At 31.9% G+C, this 14,251-nt stretch overlaps 1 protein-coding gene across 2 annotated transcripts in view; it reads right to left on the reverse strand.

The window, feature by feature from the left end:
- TBCK (TBC1 domain containing kinase) overlaps positions 1-14,251 on the reverse strand; it is a 174,089-nt gene that overhangs the window by 107,324 nt on the left and 52,514 nt on the right. For both annotated transcript variants that reach the window (XM_090266382.1, XM_090266383.1), the window contains exons 10-18: positions 13,673-13,811; positions 12,285-12,384; positions 6,542-6,591; positions 6,251-6,380; positions 5,197-5,295; positions 3,390-3,452; positions 2,775-2,901; positions 1,542-1,592; positions 179-262 (exon numbers count right to left, since the gene is read on the reverse strand). In XM_090266382.1, the coding sequence (XP_090122508.1) occupies positions 179-262; positions 1,542-1,592; positions 2,775-2,901; positions 3,390-3,452; positions 5,197-5,295; positions 6,251-6,380; positions 6,542-6,591; positions 12,285-12,384; positions 13,673-13,811 (843 nt within the window). The remainder of the gene's footprint in view (positions 1-178; positions 263-1,541; positions 1,593-2,774; positions 2,902-3,389; positions 3,453-5,196; positions 5,296-6,250; positions 6,381-6,541; positions 6,592-12,284; positions 12,385-13,672; positions 13,812-14,251) is intronic.

Here is a 14,251-nt window from a genome sequence, read left to right on the forward strand (position 1 = left end):
TACCATAATTCTTTGAGGACTTGGAGTAAAAGACTAAAACTTAATGATCTCTTCATTGGTTTTAGTGAGCATTATCATACTGTTTTATTGGGTTAAGATCATAAATTTAATTGCATATCGGTTACTTGACATAAATAAGTACATTCCCTTAAAGAGACAAGGAATGGTATTTGATTACCTTGTATTACATGTGAGTTGTCTTTCAAGAAGAAGTTATACAGGTATTTGGGAATAAAAGCAGACATACACGCATAAGCCAAGGCTAAGAAAGAATAAGGCAAGAGCATATAACAAATTAGTTAATGTGATAAATGTTCAGTAGTCATTCACTCACTTATTTCACATTCCTTGATTCTACTATTAAACAGGAGTTACATTAATAATTGAAGAAAACACCAATTTAAGGGGGAAAAACCCTCTGCTCTTTAAAACAAATAATATTTTGGACAATAAAAGACAACAATCTAGTAACTTTCCAATTTCAAATTACTGTAGAAATTATCCCACAATAATAAAAACTTTTATTATCTAAACTTTACAAATTAAAAACAATCTCTAAACATGGACATTAATAATGAGCTATACAAACCTCAAGATATTTAATTTTTGTTGACGCAAACAAAAGAGCCTCAGAACTTGGGTTTAAGAAAACCACTCATAAATTGTTCTTTAAAACACAAATTGCTTACTATTCTTGGATCAATATGTGTGATAATGGACTATACCAAATTAAAAATAGCAAACTTATAGTCTAGATAATGAGAAATATCATAGAACGGTGCAAACTCTAATTGTGAAATTTAAGCTTTTTGGGATTATGCTATCTCTACTCATTTCCAGAAATCCATGCAAAATCTGATATGAAATATATAGAATTTAGAGAAATGGAAATTCTGAGATTGACACTTCTAGGGATTCATGTTAAGTATATGGTAAATAGATTCTATAAGTGCTATAATTAGAGATTTGAGTCAGTTAAGTGTTACAAATATTTACTAAAAATCTACTATAAAAGAGACATTATAACGGGGAAATAAACAGAAGACAGAAAAAAAATCAATCATTAAAAAAAGCTGCTAAGCAAAAAGGGATTACTATATTACTATATAAATAACAAGAATACAAAACATACATTCCTGAAATACAAAGCGCTGGGTTTAGGAGGGAGAATAAGAAAAGTTTTCATTAAGGAAGTAGTGGTTGAAATGAAAAACCTTGGAGATACAAAATTAATACTGATTTCTTTATCAATTGTTTAGGAAGAACAGACTAAAACTAATCACTAAAGAAGTAAAAATAGTTTCCAATGTTTCGTAAAAATGGTCAACAAAGTAGACGAATGTCTTAGAATAATCAGAGTCTAGTCACTGCCTCATCACAACTGAAACTCTCCGATAATAAATTCTTCACATCCTCTAAAATTATATAGCAGATTACTTAACAGATATTTATACTATCTCCTGGGAAAAAATCTTTCATGTTTGAATAAAATATTTTAGAATAATATGTACCAAGATTATTTAAATGATAAATAAGCTTACCTTCATTATTGAAATTTAAATATAGGAATGGAGCACAAAGTGAGTCAAGACCTGATGGGGAGGGGTTGAAGAAAAAATTCAAATAAACATAATTAAGTGGAATTGTAGACAGAGACCTTATCAGTTCTCTGTATTACCTCTGCATAGATTATATATTATAAATACTACACATCCAGACATGTATTACTTCATGGGTTAACGTGGGGAGTAACTGATAGTAACTGGCACACAGTAGGTACCCAATACAAATCAGCTATTATGATTATCAATGTTATGAGTTGAAGAGAGAAATATACTAAATGAAAATGTAAAAATGAGAAGGCTTGGCCTATAGTCCCATTTTTGACCCTGTGTGTTCTTGGCAATCATTTAACATCTCCAGGCATGCTTCCTTACCTGAGAGGAGATTTGTCTTATGTGTTTCTTTGGTATCATGAAAAAAGATCCTTTAAAATTGTGAAGTGAAATATAAACATATGACATAGTCCTTTTATTAATAATAATGCTGTTTATATGTTGAAAGAATGTACATATATCTACCTACAACTGTTATGAAGATACAGAACTCCTCTAAAATGGACAAAGCTAGAAAAAAAAAATAGCTTCATTTTAAGTTTGGCTAAAAATAGATGATTAAAATATTTTTAAAAACACTCTTTATTACAACATATTCAAATATAGGGCTGGTTGGAATGAGTTCCTCATTCATGAGTTTATAAATGACCACATAAATAATGAGAAAAATAAAGATCAGGATATGGAACATACAGATATTTTTTAAAAAGATAATAAATAAAATAAACAGTTTAAGGGGTATCCTATTCCCCAATTCCTAATAAAGAGGTTAACCATAAATTGTAAATCATTAAATGGTTAGAATATCAACTGGCCCAAAATTATTTATGATACAAAATTATTTTGTTTTTTTCATAACCACTGAAATATAAAGATTATAATTGCACAAAATGTTCATTCTACTTTTCTAATTACCATGATGGCAAATTGCCTCATTAAACATCCCACCTTTAATTGATACTATCTTGGCACTTAGGCAAAGTTTAAAAAAAGTATTTCTCATATAAACCTTTCAATAAATGGATCATAACTTTACTATTGACTTTTCTCAAAGCCAAGGATGTCTTGATATTTTGTTTTAATTTTAAAAATTGTCAGCCATACAACATGCTCATAATACTTCAAAATGAGTCTTAATGATTGTGAAAAAAATGTTACCTTGCCAATACACAAGATCAGGATGGGATACTACCCAGGCTTTTAATACACGCCTAAATTTTGCATGACCTTCTGGTGATGATAACAGTTCATCATACTGATGACAACGAGGAATATCTACTTCAATCTGTAAAATAACAAAACAATATGATGTAACTGTGACCACCAATAAATCTCAAGGTAAAAAAAAAAATTGTAGTATAAATTTCAGAATAGACCATCTACGTAATGTTGGTGTTTAAAGTTTCTGAACTTTAAATTAATACTCTGGAAATAACAAAAAGGTTATATAATTAAGGAAAATGATCATTTCTTTTGAAAAGATATGTAACCATACAGTTTCCAAAAAATCTTCCTTTACAACCTGGTCTAAATAAATGGCAAATTCTACAGGCAACAAAGTATAATTATTAAGAAAAGTTACTTGGCCTAAACTCCATTTAGGGATAGTCCTAACTCAGTAACTTATGAATACAAAAGTTATGCTTACTCTAACATCATATGAATATGATGGCTGCTAGGCATAATGAAAGGAAGAACATTTCTTCTTGTCTTTCTATAGTTTAAAGATTTGGCAAAATTATCTTAGGTTGTTCAAGAAAATCTAAATCTTACTTGTCTATCTGTAGGAATTGGAGTATCTTTATCAATTGCATCATACTTGGCATGAATAGCTCCCTGAAAAAAATAAAGACAGAAAAATATTAATCCATCATATCCTTGATAAATTATTAATTTAGGTAAATATAATTCTTATAAGCATCTATTTTTGAAAACCCACCCAATTATAGATAGGCACATTAAAAATCAAAGTAAACTTCTCAGAAAAATTCTCTAGTTTTGATAATCTGTGATGCAAGTCCGTGAAATTTGCCATTTTCTTCCAAAAGACAAATATATCCGATGAGTCATGGAGCTAAGTATGCTTAGTCAAACTGCCCAGCTGTTACAACACAATACATCCTTATAGTTCTCTACTCATTGTTACCTCAAACAGTTTTATGAAAAAAATTTTTAAAAAATTTGAGGAGTACACGGGAGGCCATCCCACAAACAATTTTCCAGTAAAGTTGGTAATGAAAGCAAAAATAAAAAGGAAGTGTTTAAAGGAAGCAGAAGTTTGAAATAAATTGAGAGTGCAATATCATATAGATATGGGATCATAAAGTGACTAAACAGATCATTTATACTTTTTAGTTGTATCAACACAGAAGGAATGATTGAATAAACCACTTCAAATTTTAGTCATGTTCGACAGGACCATGCATGGAACAATTCCTACTACTCTGGTTTACTGCAATTGTGTAGAAACAGTCAGTAATTTGGGGCAAATTATGACATTATTTGCTGTATCAACTTCTATGATATGTCTATTTAATGACAGATTCAGACAACCTGACCTCAGAAGTCATCTTGAACTTTAGCATTCTATGGTTCTACAATTCTAACTATTAATGTGTCATATGGAACAGATTAGGCTTTGTACAAGACAAAGTAGCTATTTGTCTTGGCAGTATGGTTCTTCTGGGATAGATGTGCCAAAAAGCACTAAATTATGTTAATGATTTTTGATATGGTTCAAGTGGAAGATTTCTCCAAACCTAGAGCTACTTATAAATAGGCAATCTTATTCCTAAATAAACATATTTTATAGGCATGATAATACACTTATCAGAGAAGGAAAACTCTGACTCCAAAAAACCTCCGCTGCCTTGCGGCATACCTCTTCAGGGGAAAGGCTAAGGGAGTAAACCCCGACAGAAAATCCGGAGCCGGAGTCCCTAAGGCGGTTTGACGTTGTAGTCAACACCGGCAACTCCTGCGGCGCACCTGAAGCCAAGCTGTATTGACTCCGTCTTTCCCTTGGACCCTTCAGCTGCGAAGAGAGGGGGGGTCTGCTGCATGGGCAACAGCAGACCCTCCATATCACCCTGCCCAGGCTCTGTAGCTTCAGCATCATCGCAAGATGTCGATTCAACACGGGAGGAGACAGATACCATGTCACTCCCGAGTCGGACTGCACAGCCATTCTCGGCGGTGCAGATAGACTCTTAAGAAGCTACACCATCGTCTCTCGAGACGGACGGCTGCCGACGACGACGCCGACAACGAATACACTTATAACTAGTATATATATTCACAAAATAATTTGATTTGAAAATTAATAACCAAGATAATTTCTATGAGCTCCATTAAATGAAATATTAAATACCATAAATCTAACAAGCCTTTCATCATATTTTGCTATTCTATTCCTTTTCTTTATTCCTTTCACTTAAAATTGCCAAATATTCTTCATGCTTATATTTTGCTACATAACTTTATAACAACTTGAAAAATATATATTTTGAAAGTACTTTCCTACTTCTTCCTTATTTCTTAGCACTATTATAATCAACTTCCAATCTCTTTTCTTTCTTACCTCAACTCCCAGAAGAGCAGCCCAGGTTAAACCTCTCATAAGTGGAGGAATGTCAACTCTTGCTTCTTTCCAGATTTGATTTTTTTTATATGGATAAGCCTACAGATAAAAATATATATATAAAAAATGTCTCACTTTTAAGTAGCATATATTCATCTAGAAAGTCCTAAATAAATATCAGTGATAAAATTACATTAGTATTATCAATACATATAAGTTGGCAGTCCAATGGTTCCCTATATTCTATAAATCTTATATAATACAAAGAGGAGAGCTACTTCTACTGTTTTCAATCATTCCTCTCTGTTTTGTGCTCTGAAGGAATTATCAGAGTCATATGGAGAATAATACTACCAGTCTCCTATGGGTTAAATAATGTATGCATATCACTTTGTAAAGTATCTGGTAATATAGAAAGTATTCAATAAATATGTGATTATTATGGTTACTTCTATATCCTTACATATAAACTTGTCCTTTTATAAATTTGTACTTTAGGAGAGAGTCATAGAAAATAATTATTAGGACAAAGGGTATAGATGTTGTTAAGGCTCTCCATATATACTTTCAAATTGCTTTACATACGGTTTCAATCAATTTACACTTATTCCAAAGGAATGAGAGTGCCAATATTAATATGTCTTTGTTTACTTTACTAACTTGGTAATCAAAAAAAACTGTTAAATTCTTTTCATTCCTGGTGAAGCCAAATATTTGAATAAATTTACTGATTAGTTTTGTTTCTATTAGGTTCTTTATTCACTTCTCTTTCAATATTAAGTATTTTTTTCCTATTGATTTTTAAGTGTTCTTTAAACAGTATGGATATTAATCTTTTGTCTCATAATTTTGCATCTATTCTTGCATCGTTTTTACTTTTTAATTTTATTTACTATGAACATGTATTATTTTTATAATGAAATGTTAATTAGAAAAGATAGGTCGTAAGAATTAGTCTTCTCATGACATCAAGACTCCCTAATAATTACCAGTGAAATAAAAAATAAGGTTTGCATATGGACTCTCATAACACTTTCCATATTAGCATCCCTACCTTTAGCAGCCTGTCAAAGAGAATGATTCTGTTTAGCTGGTACTCTGTGTCCCTCTCTCGGATGATTAAAGGAAGAGTGGCAGCAGCAGACAACTCATTATTGCTGTTTGAATGAGGTAAATTGGACTGGCTGTAAAAGAGGAACAAAAACAGAGAAAAAAGGTACAAAATTTTAAAAAACCAAAACACCATATTAAGTGTTCTCCTTAGAAAACACTCTTCAGAGAAAATATACATTTCTTACCAATCAGTAAAGAAAAATAAGTACAAAAGGAGACTATATAAACTCACTCGTCTTCAAGTAGTGGGTAAAATGCTTCTCCACCAACATCTTTTAATCTCTGTGAATTTAAAGAGAAGTATTCATGTATGAGAATCTGAGAGGGAAACACTGAAATGCATTTAAAAAAGAAAAAAATAATGTAAAATTTATGAATTTATAAAGGTAACAAGAGAAGCATAAAATATAATTTGAAAATTAATTCCTATCATAAATATGCAAATATACTATTCCTCTAGTGTTATGTTTAGTTCTGAAGAACAGTTTTTGTATACTGATTATATCTCCAAGTGTCTCCTGTATGTGTTAGATAACTATTATTTTTTCCAAACACAATTCAGAATTTTAAAAATTACTATAAAATTTAATAAATGGATAAACTATTTTTTAAATTATATAAAGGGTATTTTAAAAGGTAAAATATATATCTCTTAATTTGAGGCCCAATAAGATTTGTTTTTTCTTTCAAATTAACACAAACTAATACAAAAATAAAGGTGCTAATAAAATTCAAAATAATTTCTCACAACTTATTTTGAATATGTATGATTCAAATACCAAATAAATCAACTGATGAAGTTCCATTCTCCCAATTAGCTTTTTCACAAAGTTACTATAATAACTGTTGCTCCAATGATAACACTTTGCAGGATTTTAGGTATTCCTCAAAAGTGGGAGAAGGCAGGCAGTAATAAAGTAAAATCTGAGACACAGCGTAAGCAGGTGAGTAGTTAACGCCACCCTGCCTGCTGCTCTGCTCTGCAGTCCAACTGCCCACTTGAGCGCAGAGCGCCTGCTCCTGCGGGGCCTGGCACCCAAGGGCCAGCTCTGTGTGCAGCCAGCACTGATCTCCACTGATGAGAGAGTCACTGTGCACACTCACCCATGAGAGTTATTCCCAGCATTTTTAAAAGCCAAACATGTTTTTTTTACTCAACAGTGAGAATTTGGCAAACACTGGTGTTATGCTTGGCTTTTCTCTAAAACTTATGCCATGCACTATTCGTTTTGCCTTTAAACCTTTAGGTTTTCTTTCATGGATTAAAATTCATAGTAGAAAAATAAGATTTCCCCAAGTTTCACTGCATTATTAGTATATTTTTTAAAGTTTGGGTTTTACTGTCCTAAAAGTAATAAACATTACTCTTAAGTGTATTTTCTGCCCTTTTTACTAATTAAAATTATAGCATATGGAGGGCAAAGTAGGGCAAAATACTTATATAGAAATGTAAAAGATAAAATTATTTTTTGGTTTCCATAGTATTTTAAAAATAGGCAATGTCAAGATTTTTAAATATTTGTAGAATAAAATATAAATTTCAAAAGTGGAATGTAAGAAAACTGAGGAAGTTAAATTGAAGCCTTGGATCCATTTAACTTGTATTCATATAATTTGGGAAACATGTAAGTTAAACAAATTAAGAGTAAAATCAAATCAGTTAAAAACATATTGTTTTAATTGTTTGCTTCCTTGTATAGCTGTTTATTTTACTTACTATAAACGTTCTCTCTTCAAAGAGATTATAAATTCAGTGTATTATCTAGTAATAATTATATATTTTAATTTTTTGTTTCTGACATTAAGACAGATAAGAGATTCTAATACTCTCAAATTATATAATGGCAAAATATCATATGACAGGAAAAGCCTTAAAAAAATAAGGAAAATGCAGTGATATGAGACATGAACCTGGGCTTAGAGAAAAAGGAAGTAACGAGCACTGATAACTGTGGCCTAAGGTCTTAGAACACAGTGGGACAAAGCCTTGGTTGGGCACCTGATTAACTGCCAGCCAGACAAGGGAAGACCCTGCTCTAAATCCAGGGGGTGCGGGGTGGGGGAGGGAGTGAAAGAGAGAGAGAGAGAGAGAGAGTGGGGGTGGGGGGGATTGGGGAAGTGCTGCTAACCTAGAGAGAAACAACAAGGAAAATTACTTATTTTTGCTTTGTCTAAAGATGGTTAAAAATTTAAAAAGCTAATATAAAACTATAGGAGTTTTGCTTTCCAGTCCAATGTTCACATAGCTTGAAAGTCATTCCTCCTAACATTCCTGCCCTAACAAGAGAAAAGCTAACCAAACTGGAAATCAACTCTTTTTAGACCCATCAGAATTAGAACTACTAAATGCCATCTGGAAAACTGAAGAGACAGGCAAATACAGAGAATCACAGCTAAGCTGGAGCAGATGCCACTGCTGGAGTCTGGTAAGAGAAACTGAAGGGAAATTGACTTATTGCTGTAGACTCAGAAAGGACTATAGATAAAAACTGGAGACCCAGCTGTAGGGGAACCCACACTTCCATGAGTTTTACCTCTACAAGTGCCAATAGGTTCTCCGGGTACAGATCTGAGAAAAATCCCCTCAGCTTCTGCAGGGGGAAGGGTAAAATAACCATTCTAAATACCCCCTGAGTACTTTGTTTCCATCAATAAAGACCTGCCCTCAAGAAAAACTATTTTACAGAGCCTAAGTGATCAGGGCAGAGGAAAACACCCAACTCTAGCCTCCTCTATCTAGTCCTTAACGTGGGGAAGATAAATAACCAATTCCTGCTGCCTATTGCTTTCCTGTCTCATGGAGGAAGGGAAGGAAGCTGAGAAATACATGTGAAGGTTACAACTCAGAGACAAAGGCTTACTAAAAGGGCAAGAGCTAATTATAGGGTTACAGAACACTTCCTTCCCTACCATACCTCTGTAACAATAGTGCTCCTGTATAATGACAAAGGATTACAACGGAAAGAAATCCAAGTCTCAGACTCTGTTTTAAAAAGTCTCTAGGGAAACCCAAAGACAACAGAGAAAATAAGAATAAGGATACTTGAGAAAACGTTAGCCTCTGACAAAAAAGCTGCACAAATACTAAACATTTAGATACACAGAAAATCTTATAATAGGGCCTATTTACCACAGTTCCTTTTATAGATACATCATGCTGAGTTTCCAATAAAAAATTGCAAGGTATTCTAAAATACAAAAAAGACACTCTAAAGAGATGCGGCAAGCTTTAGAACCAGACCCATAAATGGCTGATATTTTAGAATTATCAGATCAGGAACGTAAGATAACTATGATTAATGTGTGAAGGGCTCTAAGAGGAAAAAGTAGACATCATACAAGAACAGGTGAGTAATGTAAGCAGAGAGATGAAAAGAATACTAAGAAAATAAGTGAGTTTGAAGATATGTCAACAGAAGCTTTCTAAATTGAAATGCAAAGAGAAAAATGAAACAAAAAATCCAGTGGAATATCCAAGAAAGATGGGACAATTAAAAAAGATGCAATCTATATGTAATAGGAATACCTGAAAGAGGAGAAAGAAAGGAACAGAAGAAATATTTGAAGAAATATTTGAAGTAATAATGATAGAACTTTTCAAAATTAAACAGACACCAAAAGATAAAGATCCAGGAACGCTTAGAGAACTCCAGACAGGATAAATACCAAACAAACAAAAAACCAACCAACTGAAAAAAAAACAATCAACTAACCAACAAAACAACCGTTCCTTCACATCCCAAATCTAGACATAACATATTCAAACTGCAGAAAACCAAAGACAAACAGAAAATCTTGAAGGAAGCCATGGCCAGGGAAGGGGGGTGTGGACTTGACCTATAAAGGCAAAAGGACACAAATCACATTGGACTGCTCTCCAGAAACCATGCAAGACGAGAATAGAGTGAAATATTTAAAGAATTGAAAGAAAAAAACAACCAAACTACAATTCTTTACTCAGCAAAATTATCCTACAAAAGTGGAAAAATAAATTATTTTTTAAACAAACAAAAATTGAGGGAATTTGTAGCCTGTAGACCTGCCTTGCAAGAAGTGTTAAAAGTTGTTTAGAGAGAAGGAAAATTATAGGATTAGAAAATTAAATCCACATCAAGAAAGATTGTTAGAGCAAATATAAATGATTATAAGGAATATTTTTTATTTTCCTATTCTTAATTGAGCTGACAAACAACAGTTTGTTCAAAATAATAGATTGATGTATTTGGTGAAAAGCCAAGGGGTAAGCGAAAAGACTGATGGCAATGTACTAAGGGATGGGAAGAAGGAAACAGGACTAGACTGTTACAAAACACCTGCGCTACCTGGGAAGCAGTTTATTGTTATTTGAAAATGAACTTGTATTAGTTGTAAATGTATATTGCAATCTTTAGGGGAACAACTAAAACATTTTAAAGGAGAAGTATAATTCCTATGGTAATAGAGAAGAAAAAATGGAATCATTTAAAATGGTCAATTGAAAATTGAGAAGTCAGAAGGAAAAGTAATAGTAAAGAGAAACAGAGATGGAAGGAGGGAGAGGGAGAACAAAGAGGGCAAGAAATACAGAACAGTTACACATATTGGTAGATATTAATGCAACTATATAAATAACCTACCAACTAAAAGACAGAAACTGTCAAAAAATAAGACACATCTCCATGTTGTTTATAATAAATCCACTTTAAAGATGAAGACAGATAGATTAAAGGTAAAGAAACAGAAATATATACCATGATGGTAACACTAGTTAAAAGAAAGTGGGATAACAATATTTATTTCAAACAAAACTGACATCAGAGCAAGAAACATCATACACACACATATATATATTCTGTTTACAAGAGCAACAATATCTTAGAAATAAATTTGATAACTGGTATATAGACATTAAAAAGGAAACTGTGATATAAAGTAGGACTAAACACAGTATATCTATACCACATTCAAAGAAATAGGACTCCATATGCTAACTATATCAATTCTCTACAAATTAACCTATAAATTCAATACATTTCCAATCAAAATCCTATAATTTTTAATTAAATTTGATAAGATGATTAAAGAAAGGTCATAGCCTATTTTGAGAACAAATTAGAGATCTTCCCTTGCTAAACTATAAGACCTCATATAAAACTATGTACTAAGATGAAGTGCTATTGGCTAATGTGAGACAAGTGAGTCCAAGATCAGAATAGAAGCCCAGAATCACATCCATGCACATATGAAAGAGTTGACATTATAAATTAAAAAATCAAATTATTCAATATGGTACTGAGACAGGAATTATTTCTTATGTATGAAATATGACCTTGGATACCTACCTCATATCTTATTTAAAAAAAAATTCCAGGTGGATTAATAGACTAAAGATGAAAAAAAAATTTTTAAATCTTTTAGAAGGAAATAAAAGACACTGTTCAAAAAGTCAAAGGAAAAGCCAAATTAGAAGAAATTTGTACCACCTATATAGCTAACAAGGACTCTGTATTTGGGTTACAGTTTTTAAAAGCCCTCAAATCAGTAAGAAATGATTCAATAAAAAATGAGCAGAAGATATAAACTAGTCATGCAGGAAAGAGGTAAACAAAGAGCCAAAAAATATTAAAGGATTCACATCTACACTAGAATCAGGGAATTAAAAATTAGTATTATAACAAAATACCATTCCACACCTTTTGGAGCAACAATTTAAAAAAATTAATGTTACTGTGTGTTAATAAGTATGTGGAGTAATAAAAACTCTTATCCAATGATGTGGAAATGATAAATAAAACCACCTTTGTGAGCAATCAGACAATATATATACTAAAGCTGAAGATGTACAGATGCATTTCCAATAATGCTATACCAGGGCTCATATTTTAAAGAAACTCTTATATTTTGAAATCAGGAAGGAATTCAGGCTTTGTGTTTATCTGTAAGGTTTCATTTTTAAAAAAGGATCTGAGGCAAGTGTGCCAAAATACCCTTCTTACATTTCTTAGCTGGCATAATGACAATGTCACAGTGGTATCATCTAATAGTGAGCTTCTATCTCGACCTTGTCCAAAGCTTTCACCATCTTCAAAGAGAAAACTAAAAGAAATGTTAAAAAATTATTATTTTAATGGGTACACAAAATCCAACTTAGTGTTTATTCTAAGTCATGAATCCCTTCATCAAAGAAAGAAATTTTAGATTGAATGGGTTAATAAAAATATATAACTGCTGTATGAAAATTCTCTACAGACAGTTCTCATTTTTAAATATATGTTCAGTAAGTATGAATACAGTACATAAATATAAAGCATTTTAGGAATACAAGAGTATGAGTTACATACTTTGTTAAGGCAGGTTCACTGCTAAAATTACCTTCCTAATACTATTTAAATGTGATCCTGGGAAAGTTTACATGAGTCAAGATTGATAAAGTGAGGAAAAAAGAAAAACCTTATGTAATGATGGTAACTTCTCAGGTAAAAGAATATATAATAAATGCATAAAATTTGTTTAGAATTTCAGAAAATTACTCTTGAGAATTTAAATATCCTTTAAAGGATTTATTCTTAGAATTCTTATTTTATTTTCTGATTTTCTACTTAATTCAATGTGAGCAGTATAACTGAAGTTAATATCTTAAAATTAGTTTAAGAGAAAAATGTAGAGAATCAATGGTCTATTCAAATAACTAACATAAAAATTTAACATGTAAGAAAAAAATTATCAGCAGATGATTTCTACAATTACTTACAATGATCAATTCTAGTCCAAAAATCTAAAATATGACTTTAGAGCATTGATGGAAACTCAAGAAATTCATGCTCACTTCTCTAAGACTAAATATTAAGAGCAAGGGAAGAGCAATAATTTTGGCCCATAGGATTGGTATTGTTACTTAAATTCCAGTCTTATTTACAGAATGTCATCCACGATCTTAAGCAATTCTGTAGACGTTTATCAGTAGTAACTTAGCACCTTAATGATCTCTAGAACAAGCAACAAGGTCATAGAATACATTTATATTTATGCTTTATATTTGGAAATAGAAAATAGTTTCTCATAACAGGCATAGCGGTTGATTAACTCTTGAGTATTACTGTTCTTTCTGACTTGTACATTTTTCATTTATTGAACATCAATTATTACAAGATATTCCATAATAATAACTGTACTTCAAATGGAGGATAAGCAAATTATTTGTAAAAAAGTATTTATTAAAAATAATAAAAATATTGATGGGTACTCTGCAATTAGACACCTCATTCCAAACATAAGGTACTAACTTCCAATTGCTCTCATAATCACTTAGTTGAAATGTCTCTCAAAAAGTTTTTAATATTATTACTAAATTTTATTTTCATTTCTAACATTTTTCCTTTCTTACTTGGGGAGTGTGCAGATAGGTGGTTTGGATCGAATGATTTCCTTGTTGACAAGCTCTTTCTCCAAGTCACCTCCAGCTAAACACCACAGGTAATACACTTCTTCAATTGATCTTTCTGCCAGGTAATCACTGTTTATATCTATTAATGGCAAATTAAAGAGAATCATAGCTATCTCACTTTTGTTTTTATTGAAAGTCAACAATGATAGCTGATATTATTTTAAAAAGTAAAAATTGAAAACCACAGTAAAATATCCTTAAGAATATTTATATTATAAAATGCACCAAGAATAAAATGTACATTCAGTTTCTTGAAAAAGAGTAGAATTTTTACCCTCACAGGTATATGGGATATACCTCAGCTATGTGGGCTCTGTGGGAAAGGAATAAAGGCAGAAAACATCACATGAGTAGGCAACCAACACAAACTGCCCTGCCTTTCATGTCTTTAGTCCATTGCTGCCTCTTCTGAGAAGTCTTTCTTGATGTGCTATGTTCATACTGACCTTCGCTTGTAATAGTGATTATACGACTATATGTCTGTCTGCCTCCTCATTTGGCATGAATGTCACCTGAAGG

Source organism: Furipterus horrens, unplaced genomic scaffold (genome assembly GCF_987537825.1).
Source record: "Furipterus horrens unplaced genomic scaffold, mFurHor1.1.pri manual_scaffold_2, whole genome shotgun sequence".
NCBI lineage: Eukaryota > Metazoa > Chordata > Mammalia > Chiroptera > Furipteridae > Furipterus > Furipterus horrens.